We start from the raw sequence: 18,943 nt of genomic DNA, 5'->3' as shown, positions 1-18,943 counted from the left end.
CAACTGAGAAATACTTCCCATTGCCTAGAACTTCTGGACCAGGCAACATTGGAATTGCTCTGTTCTGTCAAAGAATCAAGTTAGCCATGAGTCTGCAACTGACTTTCTGTTGGCTGACGGAAGTTGTATCTAACCACCTTAGTTTAGAAGATTAATCATTCAAACTGTATGATGAGAGAATCCTGGATAAGAATGAACAGTACGATGTAGAGGCAATTATAATGAGAAGGCAGAATGACAAAGCTGTTTTTCAAAACAAGAAAAACTATAGTTTTTAAAGTGAGAACTAATATAATATCTGGTTAATGGTAATAATGATAACAATGTTTATAAACGCTAATGGCTTTCTGGATAACGTTTTATCTAATTCTCATGCCAAACCTTTTAGCTAAGTATTATTCTTATCTATCATTTCCAGAGAAGGAAAGTGACCTGCTAGCTAAGGGTAGCAACTTGAACCACCCAGGCCATTCATCCTGAGCCACTTCGTAGCTCCCAAGGCGTCTGACTCCATCTGGAATAGAAAACAAAATTAGGACAACTCCTTAACTTTATTTTAAAAAGCATTAATTGGCAATCAGATGGCACATTCCCAGGGCAGTAGGTTCTGACAGAAATATCCAGGCAGCACAATCATAAAGCCTTGTTTTCCACGGTGCTTCAGATGTATGAAGTGGAAGCACACGCAGATGGCAATAAATGGTGCACACAGGAACACTTCAACAGAATATGTATTTAGGATCGTCGTGGATGTTTTGTCCCAGATCTTCAGTTTAAGGCTTCCATTCTCTAGGGACCTGCTCTACTGAACAGAGTAACTGCATGAGACTTGTCACTTGAGTGGTGTGGGCTGGAACCCTGGATCTTTAACAAATTCTTGAACAAATTCTTCGGCATAGCTCTCTCTTTTACCTCCTTTCTGTGGAGTTTCTTCTTCCCCCCATTCTGCTTTTGTTTGGCTTGGCTTTGACAACTTCTCACTCTCCTCAGATTTTCTGCCCTACAACCCTTCCAAAGTAGCACTTTTTATTTTATTTCCTTATTTATTTATTTTTGATTCAGAGTCTCACTGTGTTGCCCTTGGTAGAGTGCTGTGGAATCATAGCTCACAGCAACCTCAAACTCTTGGGCTTAAGTAATTCTCTTGCCTCAGCCTTCCAAGTAGCTGGGACTACAGGCACCCGCCACAATGCCCGGCTGTTTTTTGGTTGTAGTTGTCAATGTTGTTTGGCAGGCCCGGGACAGGTTTGAATCCACCAGCTCCAGTGTATGTGGCTGCCGCCCTAGCTTCTGAGCTACAAGTGCCAAGCCAATAGCACTTTTTAAATGCTTAGCTACATAGAAATTTAATATAAATTTATGTTGACAGAATAAAAAAATGGGAGATAAATAATCACTTGTAACATTTATTAAGTGATTTCTATTGTCTAGGCATCCTTAGAAGCTGTTCACAAGCATCAACTCACTTCTCATGAAAGCCAAGTGAATTATCCCAATTTGTAGATTAAGAAACTGAGGCTTAGTGAAGATAAGAAAGTTATTTAAAATCGTTCAGCAGCAGTGATTACCTGCAGGACCTCTGCCCCTCATCTGTTCCAACTCCCTGAAGGAGGAGCTATGGCCCATTTTGGTCCAGATCTCCACTTTTGGTCTAATGAACTGTGCCTTTGTGGGGTAAGTCACCTTGTACCAGTAGCTTCTAGGAGTTGCCTGCTGTTACCATGGCAACCATGCAGCGGCAGGACTCAGTAATGGGAGACCAAATATGTGTACTCCCGGCTAGGCAGAAGCTGGTCATCACCAACTGCATTTATTTCAGTTTTTATTTCTACTTTTAAAAGAGGAGAAAATGCAAATGAAGCTAACCCAGCTAGAGCGGCTCCTGTTGTTGGGGGTGTGTGTGTGTGTGTATCTGTGTGTGTCTATGTGTTGTATGACTGGTACGCTATTGGAAGGAAGAATATCTTAAATGAATTTGGGGATTTTATGCCTGCCATTAGCACAGATAAGTGAGGCTGTGATACACGGCACATGTAAACATTCGGACTTCAAAATGATTGTCTTTCAGGGCTGTGCCTGTAGCTCAAGGAGTAGGGTGCCAACCCCATGTGCTGGAGGTGGTGAGTTCAAATCCAGCCCTGGCCAAAAATCTAACAACAACAACAAAAAATTATTGCTTTTCAGATATATCTTCTTAATGTTTAGTAATAAATTTTTTTATACTTAACATTTATTTGCCAAAAAAGTCTCCTTGGAGCAAACAAAGAAATGAACCCAATTTTTAGGTTCATGGGAACGTGATCAGCTTAGACACCCTTGGAACTCTGATAGACAAGTAGCCATTCCCTCTGCTGTTGGCCAATCTAAAGGAGTTCAGTTGGACAGAGGGTAGAGTATCTGCAGCTGAGTCCTGAATCATGGAAATGTCATTGTATATCTCTGTCCTACTTTGCAAGCTTGTCAGTCATGCATAAAAGAGAACACACCCAGTCCAGCGTGGATCCGTCTATCCTGTTTCCCTGACAAGCATTACCGTATTATACAATCTAGTGACCCTCCCCATTTCCATCCTCATGGAAAGCACCATTCCGTGCCGTTCCCACTCCTTCCTAAGTTTGTCTTACCATATCCAGGTGGTCTAACTTCTTTCTCCCTCTGCTGAATTTTCCCAGTGCTTTAACAAGCTTGTTGGTGAGTAAATTCCTATCACGTGTTCTAAGTATCCAACCAGGAAAACCTAATCCACAAACAGAGTATCCTGTCTTGCCTACAAAGACAGACAGGCATCATGTTACTTCCTTGCTTCTATCTTGGACCGCAGTTAGTAGTGTCACTGGTGCATTATAGACCATCCACAATTCTTTTGTGTTAGTTATATGAGCAGTAAAGCCTCAGCAATGTCAACCAAGTGCCGGAGGACACACCTTCATTCAGGCTTTACCCCGTCTTGCTTAAACCCTGGGAAGGAGACAAGTAGTTAAATTCACGTACAAAACACCTAGAGATAGATGTTATTTATTTTGTGTGAATAGTATGTATGAGATTAAAAAAGACAACCCTGCTTTCCCATGTAACAGGGCTTAGAGGGTTAGGAAAATGTAGCATGATGTTTTCAAACTAGTCCTTCTGTTGTGTAGCGTGCTAAGATTAATGGAGAGTGTGATGATCTTTATGTCAAACCAGTGAGTCCCAAATTTAGTGCCAGTATAGCAAGTACTGCAAGGAAGATGGATATTACCCTTTTCAATTTTAGGAGCTGGTAAGTCACATTGCTGGTTTTCAGATTAGCAGATGTTTGTCTCTGGGTATTGCCATAAGGAATGCTGTGTTCATCCAAATAAATAGATTCCCTGGCTGTGACTGACGATGAACTTCAGACATTTCTCATGTGGCCTGTGCACGCCCAGTCACAGACACACACTTGCACACACCCGCATACTCTGCATTCTTTATTTTTTTTCTTTTTGGAAATGATCCAAATTGACAGTAGAAACAGATTCTTTCTTTTTATAATCTTTTTCATGATATAGGAGAAGTTCAAGTCTATATACATTATTTGTGGGAAAAATGTTTCATAAGCCCCCCACCCAAAATAGATAAATAAAAAGCAGTTTTCACTGACAGTAGAACCATGATTGACTTGACCTGGATTTGAGTGTGAGGTTTTGAAAGACTGGGAGAGGGCTCCCAAAACATTATACGTTATCTTCTTGCTTTTTAATTGTAACCGATTCTATTTCTTCCAGTGCTGGTGCGATAAAGGTGGGGTTGGAGGTGGGGCGTGACTTTCCTTTCTCATCTCTGAGGACATAATTGGCAAACTTTTTCTGACCAAGAAATATGTCAAACATTTTAAATCTTTCTTTAAGAAAAAAATCATTGTGCCAACCGGAGATTCACTGGACCCAAATCTGTACAAATGACTCTAAGTTTACCTCCAGAAACATCACCTAACTCACATTTTACTTACAGAGATGCAAACATTTTGCATTGCCTGTGTGAGATATTTGCATTGCAAAATACAGCACAGTGAACTCTTTGTCATTTTCTAAAATTACCTAGGAATATACAATAGATGTGTTTTTCCGTCAAAGCTGGAAGGATGAAAGGTTAAAATTTAAAGGACCCATGACAGTCCTCCGGTTAAATAACCTAATGGCAAGTAAAATCTGGACACCGGATACCTTTTTTCACAATGGCAAGAAGTCGGTGGCTCACAACATGACCATGCCCAACAAGCTGCTGCGGATCACAGAGGACGGCACCTTGCTATACACGATGAGGTAAGGGCGGCCGAGCTTCTGTTTCCGAATGTCTGTGCTCATGTCTTTTCCTTTGTAGCCTATCACCAACCTGGTGGGTCCTGGTGGAAGATTTTGTTTCCTATTTTTCAGTTTCTCAACCTTAAATATGACCAGGCTGTGACACCTGACTGGCTGAAATGTTATGCAAGCATTACAACATTAAATACAACGATTACAGAAATGAAAAAAAAAATCCTGTTTACTATATATTAAGTAACACAGTGGATCACAATATTTTCTCTCCAATCTGTTCTAATCGAATGTGATTAATTGGCTCTCTCTGCTGCAGAACTCACATATTTCTGCATTCTGCTAAGGACTAGATTAAATTTCTAGAAGTTATCTAACTGCGTATAGCTGAAAAGATTTCTACTAAAAATTCAGGAACAAAACCTGGAAAACATGGAAAGTTACAAATTAATAAAATAAAACACAGATCCATGTGGAAATGTGTAGTTGAAGAAATATATGAATTTTCAACAAGATGAATAGCTAGACTGAGAATATACATTTCCTTTTTTAATTTTCCTTTAAATACCATGTATCTATTTCTGTCTTATTAACATCTCATGTTGATCTCTGCAAAGCCCAGGATCTATAAAGTGTTTAATACATTCATGGTCAGATGAAGGAAATAGGAATCAAATAATGTTTTGTACATTTTTAAAGAAAAAAAGAAGTGTTTAAAATGTACTCGATTTATGAAATTAAGAATTGTCCTGGAATTGTTTTTGAGGGCAGCAGTATTTTATTCCCAGATAACGTGTTAGATGTTATTTTGTGGATTTGGTCAGCATTTGGTAACTCGGATTATTTAACTCAGATTACTTTTTTAGTATAAAAAGGTAACAAAGGTAAAATCCTCAATTTAGTGGGTAAGATGAAAATAAGGTGATATTTTGCTTTTGGAGAAAGCTGCCAGAATGCCTTAATTTTGAAACGCAAACATCTGAAAGAAAAGATAAAATGTTTCAAGAGCCAGATTTTATATCGGGCTCAACTAGTCAAAGCATAATAGGACTTAAAAACAAAGCAAAACAAAAACAAAAACATTGAAAGAGAGAAAATAAAGGACCAGCGTGTACATGTATTGAGAGCTTTCCAAATTTTCTAAGCAGGACTTTTTTTTTTAATTTAATTTGAAATTTGAAATAATTTTCTCAGGTAAAACACTATCCATTTGTCTTTGAACCGAAGTCCAGTGTTCATTCCTCTTAGGTGGTAGTTTTCTGGGGAGGGATTTACATAATCTTAATAGTCTATGATTAATGGCGTCTTATTTATGTGATGTTCTTCATTAACAATTAGCCTTTATATTCCATCTCCTACATTTCTTGCCACCTTTGCTAATCTATTATGACTTCCTTTAATAGTTCAATTTAAGAATGCAATTTTATAACTGATGTACTTTTTAAAAATTATTTGCTTTTATCTGTGTTATAATCATTTAGGTAGTTTACCAACTATAAAGCCATATTACAACAGTTCCTTACCTACTTAATAATATGGCTGGGCATGGTTGCTCAGGCCTGTAATTCGATCACTCTGGGAGGCTAAGGTGGGTGGATTGCTTGAGGTCAGGAGTTGGGGACCAGCCTGAGCAAGAGTGAGATCTATCTCTAGTAAAAGTAGAAAAACTAGCCAGGTTAGGTGGTGCACTCCCGTAGTCTAAGTTACTCAGGAGTCTGAAGCAAGAGGATCACAGGAGCCCAGAGTCTGGGGCTGCTGTGAGCTATGACACCATAGCACTCTAGACTAAGACAACAGAGTGAGATGCTGTCTCAACAAAAATAAAGCTACTAATGTGGGTAAATATTTAGATAATGCTCAAAAGAAGGAAATGAGTATTAACTCTCTCATAACTCTACAAACTGGGAGTAAGTATCTTTCAGTGAACTTCTTTCTTAACAATTCTTAAAAAAAAGCATGAGTGGATTTCACATTCTCAGAGAATCCCCGGGACTACAGAGAAGTCCCCGCCAAGCCGTGGCTTCAGTTAGGCAGTGGGATGGTAAATAAAACTAAATGGTGGTGAATAATGAGATCTTTTATGGAGACTACTCTCAATCCCACAAAGCCTGAGAATACTTCCTTCTTCTTTCTCTTTTGCTTATTCCTTGGTTGTTTTTTGTTGTTGTTTGTTTGTTTTTGTTTTTGCATTGGTGCTATTTTGGGGAAGGAAGTAGAGATAGCTGCACTCAGAAATTATCTGTTTTTTTTATCCATGTCTTCCTCTCAACCATAGATGAATTAGTACTTATGCAAATATATATATTTGCTTACATCTGGTTTTATTCTCAGAGATTTTGTTGTAGTTGGGTGGATTGGTTGATAGCATTTGGTTTGGAAAACATTATTGATGCTCACCCATGGTACAAAATCAGGTGTTGCCAATTTTCTCAAAGCAAATGAACAAAATATGGATAGAATCCAATCACTATTGTAAATAATTCTTTTAGATCATTTGATTAATTAACAGCTCAATATGGCTTTGCAGTTTATGTTTGTCTCTCCTGCTTTGTTAATCTATTTTCTGCAGTTAATAATATCCTACTTGTATGGAATTATCTAATCTATAGGTCTCTTGTTTGTATTCTGTATTTTCCTGAAGGCTGACGGTGAGGGCTGAATGTCCAATGCATTTGGAGGACTTCCCTATGGATGCCCACGCCTGCCCTCTAAAATTCGGAAGCTGTGAGTAAATTTATTATGAATTTTCTCCATTTTCGTGAGAGATCAATGGCTTTAAATGAGATATGTCCAGTTAGTTATGTCTGTTAGAAAGACAGACAATTGTTTCAACAAAACTTAAATAGCACATACTCCTAGAGCCTCCTATAAGTAGTATTCCTTGAGTTCACTTTTTGATGTTCTTTCAGAAAAGGGGTTAACCCATATCTACTGAACTAGAAAACATAGATTGAACTAGTTAGTGGAAGACTCGTATTTTTTTCTGAAGTTGTAGTTATGGAAAAAAGAGGGAAGTATGGATGCTTATAACATGTAGATAACACTTCCCTCCCAATTAATGGCTATCATGCTGTCTATTTTATATCTTTACTGGCACTTGTTTGATCTTAAGAATAATTTGACTTGTTGAAAAGAAAATAAGTGAGGGTGGCGTCTGTGGCTCAGTGAGTAGGGCACCAGCCCCATACACTGAGGGTGGTGGGTTCGAACCCGGCCTAGGCCAAGCTGCAACAACAACAACAAAAAAAGACAGTAAGTCAGTCTTTCTTAATAATGAAACCTACACCTAACAGGCATTGCCAAAATAAATAAATAAACAAACTAATAAACAAATAAATAATTCAATCATGGTCTTAGAAAATTTCTAGATATGTCTGCATATATTGAGAAATTCAGTATACATTAGTGCTTTTGAGTTTATCCGACATAAATGCTGTTTCTAGTGACTTTCTGGATTTCTACTATTTAGAACTATTCAGGCACCTCTCTACAGAGCCAAGAGAATGGTGGTCAGGAGACTTAAATTCTTGGGTCTTTTCTCTACCCTTCTGCTTTTGACACGTTTGCATGCGTGAAGTGAGTGGGAATAATGTATTCTTGGTTTCCTATAGGGAGTTACATATAAAGACTGAGTCAACTCCTGGACTATACCTAACCATTTTTCTGTTCTCACTAGACAGGCAGTCTGAGTGTCTATTTTGGTGAAGATATGATTCATAGAAGAAAAATAGTGGTAGTGTAGGAAGACAGCAAGCAAAGAAAATAGCAAAGAGCCTTTAGGCTCCTAGCAGCACTAGTCAGGGAGAGAAGACTTTCTGTATTTATAAATATAATTCTATATGGAAACTCAAGGACAAACTACTTCAAAAAACTGTGAGCTGAACGGGGCTTTGATGAGAACTCCCTTTTCCCCACTCTTCTCCAAATATAATATACATGCTATATTTTTTCTTCTGATTATAAGATCCATTTTAATAATAATGATATGCATCATATATTACTTGCATGTCAGACAGTATACTAAATATTTGTACATTCATAAGTGCATCAAATCCACAACATAACCCTATAGTTAGGAAGATGACACATCATAGTTCCTCTGGGACAGTACTGATTTATGCCTAATATTCTGGTAAAATTACTAACAGTGCCCTTGTTTACCACCAAATATGTCCTGATCCCTAACTGGGACAATGAATCACATTTTTAAAACAAAGTAGTGAGCAATGCTCTCAACAGTGAGGATAGCTGGAAAAAAGAAGGGTTCATATTTTCATATATGACATATAAAGGGAAGTGATGGTTGGTTGACTGCTGAGCGGTTCCATGTCTTAACAAAGTGGGTATCTTAAGATACTCCTAGGTATTCTTCCTTATTGCAAGGTGGCTGCTGCATCTCCAGCTGCTGTATCTTTCAAGGTAAAGGGAAATAGTTTGTAAAGAAGTGAGTTGTGTCTGCAGCAAGAAGATAAAATCTTTCTCTAAAAGCCTAGCAGTAATCTATGCACATTTCACTAATAAAATGTATGTTGCTGTTTGCAAAGGAATCTGGAAAGCAAATATTTTTAACTGGGCACGTTGTCAACCTGAAGAATATTGGAGGTATGTTAGTAAGAAGGGCATAGATAGTAAGTAGAAAACAAAGAGTGTCTTAGATAAGAAACCTGGAACTAAAGAAAAATAAGGAAGCTGTTTTCCACCCCAGAGTGTTTTCATGTTCTCTTTCTCTGCTTATATTACTCTTTTCTTGGTTTTTCAAATGGTTGGCTTCTTCTGTCTCAGCATATCTTAGCAAAATATCTGCTCCTAGGGCCTTCTCTGATGAAATTATTGGAATTTGCCTATCATGCCACCCAGCTTGTGGATCACAATGTACAGTTCTTTTATGTACTTTATCACAGCAGCAAGTATTATTTTATTTACTGGTTAACATTTTTTTATTGTCTGAAGACTGTAACCTGCAATCTTCAGGGGCAGGGTGTGCGAGGTTTGACACGTAAGTTCACAAATTCATCCTAGAAAAAGTGCTACATACCTCATTGCTGGATATCAGCACAGGTATCTTTGAAGTACTCCCGTTGGAAGCTATGCACTGAAGCCAGTGACTAGTCCACCCTTCAAAGGAATTTTGGAACTCTTTTTCTGGAATGCCATCAGAGCTATCATTGTATGGCACACAAAAGCACATCACACAATTAATGAACACCACTCAGCAAGACACTGCCACATGTCAACAAGAACACAGCCCTGAGACATCCATATGCCAAGGTTATGAAACTTCACTGAGTTATTTGTCCAGTGCTCCTAACATAAGCACACAGTAGCAAGTTCACAGACTTACTTGTCAGACCTCATGTTCACAGCTCCTTTGGTAGTGGCCAATACAACTCAGACACTCAATAGATATTTATTGAATAGATAAAACAACCATAATTAGACATTAAGTGCTCTTTCAATGTTCAGAAAGTTCAAGTTCAAAAAAGAAGGCTTAAGACAAGTGTGGTAATTAAACAGGGAAGACCTGCCGTTGAAATGCAGGCTCAGATGTCTTGTTGGGGGCTGTTGGAGAAGGGAACACCATGGCTGGTTCCTACTGGCTGCTGTTGGCATGAGAAGAGGTCGTGGAGGTCCATTTGTGGTCCTGTCATTTCTCTGCAGTGTTCTAATTAGCACATTTCAGAGGTGAAGAAACGGAGGCAAAATCAGGCTAAAAATTCTTGGACTCAATTTTTGGAGAAAACATTTTGCCAAAATAGTAGAGGAAATGATAAGCAAGAGAAGTTTCCAGTTGTTTAGTGGAATAGTTTGTAATAAATGTTTATGAAGGTCCTGAAGCAACTTCAGTCATGTACTGAAAAGAACTAAACTCAAAAAGAGCAGACGTTTGCCTTACCAGTCTCTATTAGATTTTGCCTATCAGTGCTAACTGGCATTTTTCTGCTCGTTAAGGAAATAACCCTTTTCATAAGCACAGATAACCCAAAGACAATATATGTTTTACTACTGACATCTTTTAACTGCTTTGAAAAAAATACAACATAAGGCTTTGATTCTAAAAGAAGAGATTTGGGTTATCTGACATTAAGCTACAAGCAAGTTCTGAATCTAATACCAACTTAATGATTGTTTCTTGACTGACTGATCATCAAGTACAATGCCTATAAACAAAGAGAAATAAATAAAATTTAAATACATTCTGAATAAGATATAACTTTAGAAATTGTTTATTTCACTTACCTTGGGCAAATGGAAAAACAAAGACACATAATAAGTGAAGTGATAGGGTGGTACCTGTGGCTCAGTGAGTAGGGCAGTGGCCCCATATACCAAGGGCGGCAGGTTCAAACCTGGCCCCGGCCGAACTGCAACAAGAAAAATGCCAGGTGTTGTGGCGGGTGCCAGTAGTCCCAGCTACTCGGGAGGCTGAGGCAAGAGAATAGCCTGGGCCCAGGAGTAGGAGGTTGCTGTGAGCTGTGGGATGCCACGGCACTCTACCGAGGGTAACAAGGAGATACTCTAAAAAACAAGAAGTGAAGTGATGGTTCATTAGCAATTGCTCTTTTGATACTTAATCTATGTTCCCAGTGTTGTACCACTGCAAAATTCTTCCATAACACCACCCCAAACCTTTTTGTCTTGCTTTAGAAACATTCTTTTAGGTAATATAATTTTTTTGATATCATAGCTTAGAATTTTTGATGAAGTAGTTGAAAATTCTACTTAACCTTATTTTTCTTAAGCTACAGTCACAAATCATGTAAGTTTTCATAGGAACTACTTTTTAAATACTAAAAGTTGAGGCATCAATAGGGTATATCACCTATCCTAAGAGCTTAGGTACGTCTGTCTTCATCTTAAAACACCAACTTTGATCATGGTGATCTATTCTTCATCTTGGAAGATTTCCACTAAGAAATGGACATGAGTGATCTGCACCTTCACGGTGATGTCACGTTTGTGGTAGATGATCTAAAACATTCTATCACACAGTTGTGTTTCTAACAAATTGCAAGAAAGAAAAACACCCACATTATGGGAAGTAAGGAGTCAATGGTAGAGTATTTTCTCCCTCTGCAACTATATTAGTGACAACACGTGTATTGTATAAAAAGATAGAATCCAGGCACTATTGCTAAAGGTAGTAGTAATAATAAAGAGGGGGATTGTTATGAAATGACATCTGGAATTGGCCTCATCCAGTGCTCCCAACATAAGCACACAGTGGCAAGTTCACAGACTTAATTGTCAGACCTCATTTGTTCACAACTCCTCTGGTAATGGCTAGTGACTGCTAAGTATCTTTGCTTGACTTATTAGCATATGCTATATAGTTTTTGCCTAGAAAAACTTTACACACAGCAGTGGATTGGAATGAATGGCATGCTAAATTTCTATCTTGGTTTCCAGCTAATTTTTGATATGCCCTTAAATAATTCATTTTATGTCCAATGCCTCAGTTCAAATGTGATAAGATCATATGACCTTCCAAGTTCATTGTTCACTCTTTCTGTATTACCTTAAACTCAGTATGTCTTCTCTGGTAACACATTTTCATTAGAAAAAGAAGAATTTATTATAATCAAAAAAACCCCATATTTTACTGGATGTCGGTACTTACAAATTGTCAGTAATACAGTCCTCCCAAATTAGTGTGTTCTGCTTTCTTCTGACAATTTTTTTTAAAAAATCAAATTTCATACCCTCCTTTCAAGATTCAATGCTTTTACTATACACAATGCTGAAATGCTTCAATTTTTTTCTATGTCTATAAGGACAGTCACAATTAAAAAGGAAAAGTTAATGAGGCCAAATTCCAAATTATCCATGGGTCGCTTTTACACGTCTTATGAACCAGTTTATTCTCCCAAACTTCTGGAATCGTTTATTTAAAAGGATATTTGATTGTAAATTGAGCCAAAAGTGAGGTCAAAGTGGGCAAGATAACCCTGTAAAATCAAGGAACAGTGACTACATTTTTCTGCATCACTCACCTTAGAGAAAAGCGATCACTCTAGATGCTCTGTTTCAGAGACTGAGGGACATGGCTTGCTTGTTTTTCCAGGAGCCTTATTTTCATGTAAAAATGAAACTATAATTTTATATATTATGATATTTCAGCCTTAGAAAATATATATTTGGACTCTCCTATTCCTATATAGAATAATGTTAAAAAGTTAAGTCCTATCCCCCAAGTCTGATCACCTGGGAGTGTGGATGGGGCAAGCTGAGGTGCACGTGGACTTTTAAGGGCCCAAGGCAATTTTGTCTTTGGAGGTCTTGCCTCCAAAAAAATAATTAAAATTATATTTATTTTGTGACCATGTGGGATATAGATGAATATAGTTCACATTACATTATATTCATTTTATCTTCTTATGTTCAAAGAAAGTGGGCAGCACCTGTGGCTCAAGGAGTAGGGTGCCAGCCCCATATACCAAGGGTGGTGGGTTCGAGCCTGGTCCCAGTCAAAACTGAAAATAAATAAATAAATAAATAAAATAAAAAAGAAAATAAAGCAAAATAAAAGTATTGTGTGCCCTGACACTGTGCCCAGGTGCCTGATGCAGAGTCAAGCTCTCACAGAAAGGCTAGCCTTTGCTGTCCTGCCTTCCCCTTGAAACCTCTAGCAATAGCTCAATTTACTAACATGACTTAATTTTATAACATTGTTCTACATCTAAATATAGGAGAGTAAATACCATCGCTACAACCTATACCAAGTGTATGTTCTGTGACTAGAAATCAGGAAACCAATGGAATTCCTTTCCCTTTTTTTTCTTCCTCACTCTGTATGCACTCCTTCTCCAAACTGCATTAATTAAAGATTAAGAATGTGACCTAACTTCTCATAGACAGCCTGGTTAAAAGTGACAGGGGAATGAAAAGGATTGAGAAGAAGAACTATGTCGTGTAATTCACCATCATCCTGATGATGGTCAATATCTAGAAAGAGGATGATCAGTAAAGAAGAAAGTAATCTCAGATGGGTGTCCAACAACATTTCCAGTGTTATTTTCCACATTTATCATGACCTTCTCCAGACTCAACACGATCTGGACCCAAGTGACTACCTCTAACCTCATTTCATCTCTCAAGCTCTTCACTCTGGGCATTGTGGTCTTCCTTAAACTAGTCAAATTTTTGCCTTCAATAGAAGAAAAAAATGTGTTATTTTGTCTGTTGAGAAAACTCTTTCCCAAAACTTTCCTATGGCTCATCCTCTCATTTCTGTATGTGTTTGTTGTATAAATGTCACTTCCTTCAGAGACTTTCTTAGAATCTCTTTCCTTACCTAAGACGGGCCCCCCACCCCTTCATTCTCTCTCCTTTAACTCCACTGTGTGTGGCTTTATTGCACTTAACGCTACTTGAAATTATACATTTATTTGCTTACCTGTTTTTGTCCCCACACAGTAATGTCTGCTCTATAAGGTCAAGAATCTTATTTGTTATGGTTGCGACTCTATCGCCAGCACAGCCCTCTGTCCTCCGTAGGTTATTAACAACCTTTGTTGGAAGAGTGAGCAAGTGATGGAAGGAATCAGGAGAATGTGTTTCAGTTTTCCAAAATTAAGGGATATTAATGGAAAGGATGGTGATCTTTCCTAGATTGCCTTCTGGTTCCATGAAATAAAAACTATAAACCCTTGATAAAACACATCAGTTAATCAAGAGACTGGAAATGAAAAAACAAGTGGATAATTCTCTGTTTTTTCCTTTTAGATGCTTATACAAGAGCAGAAGTTGTTTATGAGTGGACCAGAGAGCCAGCACGCTCAGTGGTTGTAGCAGAAGATGGGTCACGCCTCAACCAGTACGATCTTCTTGGACAAACAGTAGACTCTGGGATTGTTCAATCAAGTACAGGTAAGTGTCATTTGATTACTTCAGATGTGGAGGAAAGAGCAGAAAATGTGAGAATGTGAGAACTCAGCGAGTCCTTCAGTGACACAAGCACAGAAGAGAGAAAATTACACTGACCTGGAAATTGGCTGAGCTATGAACTAATGTAACCCTTGCAGATCTGTGACCTTGGACCTGCCATGTAATGTCCTTTGGCTCCTGTTCTTTTGTTTGCAAAATAAAGAGCTGTTTCTGTGTGATCAGGGTAGCACAGCAAGTAGAAAGATAGTTAGAATTAACCCCTTATTCCTCTGCCTTTTCAGTTGATTATAGTCATCTTCCAGGGATGTTAGAAGCAATCAATTAAATTCAGAAAGATATTCCTCTGAATTCTTGGCACATAAAAAGCTTTTCATAAACATTAGCTATAATATTGTCTAGGCCCCATTTATTCCCATGAGTTGATGGATCTTTCTGAATTTATAGCAGTGATCATTATATATGGCACATCAAAAAGTCAATTGCTTCTACAAATCCATCTGCGTTTCTCGCTGAGGATCTTCCACAGCTAAAGTCAACAGAAATGTAGCCACATTGTTCATCACACCATGTCTATGAGAATTAAAAGTAGGCAGAGCACTGTTCTTTCTTGTGTTTTTACTGATTTACTGGTATACTCAGAACTGGATCAGATACTACTGAAGACCTGAACCCAAATTTTTGAAGTTGTTTCAAACACCAAGGGTTTTCATCTGCAGGTGTTTATCTTGTACCGTCTGAAATGTGATCATCATAATGGATAATTATAAATACAAGTTGGACTCCAACAATTAGAAAAACTTATGCCTTCCCCATACCAATATTTCTAATTAATTTTAATTCCCAAAAGCTTTAACAAAGGCTAAAAATTATTTTTGTGGGTGTCTTACAAAATTTAAGTTGACCTCATTCACTCTGATTGCTGATTCAGTAAGAGATAAGGGTACTAGTGCTATTTTTCTCAGAAAAAATTTCTCCCTTAGATTTCAGACTTTACTGGGACTCACATAATTCTAACATATTTAATAGGGATCTCCTACTATTATCTCTTATGATTGGGTAAGTTCTGCTTAACAAGATCTGTATTTGCTTACTTAAAAGCACCCTTAGCTAAGACTATAATTTGTTACTAAAGAAGTTTCTCTGAACATATGAAAACACCCATAGCTAACCTGAAAGCTGAAATGCTTATGTTTCTTATTTTTTAAAATGGAGAAGGTTGTTTCTTAGTTTTGCAAGAGATGCAAGTGGCATAGAGGAAAGGGCCCAGGTTTTGTAATGAGAAAGAAATGGATTCAAGTCCTGGACCTGTCCCTTAGAAGCCTTGTGACTTATCCATGTGGAAACCTGGTCTCATTTAAGGAATGAGAATCCTATAATTTTGCATTAAAGATTGAGTAATGTAAAATACTGCATGGTGTTATATAGTAGGTGCTCAAAATGGTCTATAATAGCTGTTGCTGTGGTCCTGAAAATATCTGTAAACATGAAAAATACTGAAGATTGTTCTTCCTCACAACATGTTATATGGAAAAGGATACTAAAATGAGCTGTGTTTACTTAAAAAAAAATTGACTGCTGTTATAAGCTGGATATTATGTCAGGCATAAAAGATTCAATGATAGACAAGGCACAGATCTTGCTGTCATGGAATTTGAAGTCTAAGAGAGGATGAACACATAAACTGTAATTATCAGAATGGGTAGTAAGTGCTGTGATTAATCTTTTTGTGAGGACATGGATCATGTGTGTCCTTTGTATCCCTATTATTTTCTGTAGTAAATGAAACATAATAGGCACTGACAAATATTTTAAATTAAATGAATAAAAAAAAAATGAATCCATCCTTGGATGATCCAGGAAAGATTGTTGTAGGGGGTTACTTTTTACTTTGTTGGTCTATTTCTGTCGGGAACTGAATAATCACTGTTCTATGCCAAGGGCATTGAGAGTAATTCACATAAACCTTTTCCACAGGAAACTCTCCATCTATTATTGTTAGAATTGAAGTTGGAGGATTTCTGTGAAATAATTCAAATGCAATAGCCTGTGTATAATCGAAGAAATATATGTGAAGCTTCAGAAGTTGCTCAGAGGAGGGAACGTCTTCATTCTAGTCATTCTAGTTCTAGCCCTAATGACCATAATCACATCTTTATAACCCTCTTTATGCTCCAGTGTTCCTTTTTGCAAAATCAGTGGCTTAGGTCAGAAGAACTTGGAGACCTCCCTCACCTTTCTAAAGGTTTAACCTACCTTTATTCTACTTGTTCAGAAAAACTAGGCAGGAAAGGGGGCCAATCAGGTAAGAGACAGTGACCCACAACACTGCCACCAAGACAGCTGGACCTCATGGATTCAGTCTAAGAAGTAGCCAGTCTACGTTAAAGTAGCAAGATTACCTTGGAATTACGAGAAAATTCTCAAATACAATAGGTCAATTTGATGTACATATTCAATTCCACAACAGGATGCAATTATAATTCCTCTGGGTCCACTTTGCCTCATTAAGAATCTACCTTGATAGATTTCAGTGGAAAGAAACAAAGATCTTTGTATAAAGTCTGCAATGCTGTATTTCACATCTTTTTGTGCAGTCCCGAAAACATTAAGATAAATGACATTGAGTGCTAATATCTCCCTGTTTCTGCCAGGAGTCTAGAGAAAGATGGCAAGAGAGAGAGCACATACATTGAGAATGATTAGATAAAAGGCATCTTCTTCTACTTTAAAATTCTCTGTTGGAAGAGAATCAATCAAAGCACCTCTTAGTAGTTTAGAAGGCATTGCCCTACTTTTCTCCCACTAAGGCATATGTACACACAGAAACACTATTCGTGACCTTTTCTGGTCAAAATATTTCTAGATTACTTTGTTGACATAAGAGGAAAAAAAAATGGGGATCCTAAGGCAATATTTTAAATTATTTTTTTAAATTCAGTGTAAACACATTTAGGTTACAATTGTTTCCCTAAAGTCTAACATTAAATTTAGCGGGAAAAAAATTAGTTAGAGCCTCAGTTGGAAGTGTGCTTATTCATTGTTAGAAAAAAACAATACAGATGAATCCAGACAGCTTTCAAATCCAATATAATTCTTTAATATTCATTCATTTTTCTACTTCCTCCTTCAATCATTTGTTCACTTACTATGTCTGCCATTGTGATTGGGTCTGGAGTAAAGAGATGAAAGGCACACTGTGTGCTCAAAAAGATCTTGGTTGAGGGTGGTTCAAAGGAGTAGGGCACTGGCCCCATATACTGGAGGTGGTGAGTTCAAAGCCGGCCCTGGCCAAAACTGCAAAAAAAAAAAAAAAAAAAAAAGATCTTGGTTGAGTGAGATAAAAGTAGCTGTCATTTTTAGCACTATTCTAATCTTCCCATCTAGCTCTCAAAAATATCCTAAGATATAGGTATTATTATTATCCTCATTTTACAGATGGGGTATTACTTGGGGCTCATAACTGGGAAGCAGCATGCCTGGGATTTGAACCTGGGTAGTCTAGCTTCAGACTATATGCTGTCAACTACATGGCACATGAGTAACTGCAATGGAAATGTGAGATGGGGAAGCAAGGTCATGAAGAGTGCAGACTCTACAAGGTTGTCATTGCTAGTTTTACCACTTATTCACTGTCCACCTCTTGGAAAGTCTTTCAATTTATCTGTCAATCTTTTCTCATGTATCTACTTCATGAGTTACTATGATAGGTGAAAGAGAAAAAGTGTGTAAATTTCTTAGACAAGTATCTAGTATGTAAAAACCATGTGATAAACATCATATGTCACTTTAATAATGATGATGGAGCTGGTACAAGAGAGCTACATGATAGCATGAAGGAGGAAGGAGTCATTTCTGCTTTTAGTGTCAGGAAAGACAGTTTGAAATTATTTCTGGACATAATCCCCTGCCTCTTTCCAACACACTAAGAGCTTCCTAAGCAATTGTTTTTAAAAGATCCCTTGCAAAAATCCCAAAAAGTGATTTAAAGGCATGAAATATAACTTATAAGAAAAAATAATTAAATTAGTTCTTAGGTATAAGAATAATACCAGTGTCCAGAAAACAATAAGAATATAATAACTTAGAGTGTTTTAAAAACATACAATGATGACTGCAAATTCTCCATATTTACCTAAGTAAATCTGATCCCAGGATATTTAGGTTACTTTGGTGAATATGAGTGTTTCTTCTGGATAACTATTGTTAATCCTTAAAACAGGTGACTAAGGAACATTGTGAGTTCATCTTTCCTGGACACAGAGTCTTTTCTGGATAGTTTGATTTAGTGATGACCCTGAAGGGTCAACAAAATGAGAAAAGCAACTACTTCCTTTGACTATCTGGTGAAAGTGGTGAACAACATTCATCAAAAGATACTTCATAAAACCTATTACATTGTCTCCAGAGAAATATTAATAATTATAACCATACAATATGAGATGTGGATAAAAAAAGACTTCTGTAGTCTCTGGTCAACCCATTTGGATTACAAATGAGGAAACAGATCCAGGGAGGCTAAATGACCCAGAACTATCATAATTGTTCTCTTATTCTTATGCAAGTGTCTTTGAAGCAGTTAAAAAAATATATAACCACCATTTTTTCAATAAACATTTTTAACACATAGTATCTCTTACATTTTGTAAGGGCGGCATCTATGGAAAACACCTAATTTAGACTTGGATAGAAACTGACAGTTTCACATGGAGTCAATCAACATTCAGTCTGACTGTTGAATGACTGAATGGTTGATTTCCTGAGCTGAAGAGGGAAAGAATCCACTT

The 18,943-nt window shown here is 37.4% G+C and overlaps 1 protein-coding gene across 2 annotated transcripts in view; it reads left to right on the top strand.

Annotated features, from left to right (window-relative positions):
* The window catches only part of GABRA1 (gamma-aminobutyric acid type A receptor alpha1 subunit), a 57,941-nt gene that overhangs the window by 23,518 nt on the left and 15,480 nt on the right, over positions 1-18,943 (top strand). For both annotated transcript variants that reach the window (XM_003781976.2, XM_003781979.2), the window contains 3 exons: positions 4,063-4,283; positions 6,916-6,998; positions 13,998-14,141. In XM_003781976.2, coding sequence (XP_003782024.1) covers positions 4,063-4,283; positions 6,916-6,998; positions 13,998-14,141 — 448 coding nt within the window. The remainder of the gene's footprint in view (positions 1-4,062; positions 4,284-6,915; positions 6,999-13,997; positions 14,142-18,943) is intronic.

The sequence above is a fragment of the Otolemur garnettii genome, unplaced genomic scaffold, assembly GCF_000181295.1.
Source record: "Otolemur garnettii isolate 467f Iridium unplaced genomic scaffold, OtoGar3 scaffold00003, whole genome shotgun sequence".
Taxonomy (NCBI): Eukaryota; Metazoa; Chordata; class Mammalia; order Primates; family Galagidae; genus Otolemur; species Otolemur garnettii.
Note: the sequence above shows the minus strand (reverse complement) of the source record. Positions and strands in the feature narration are given on the sequence as shown.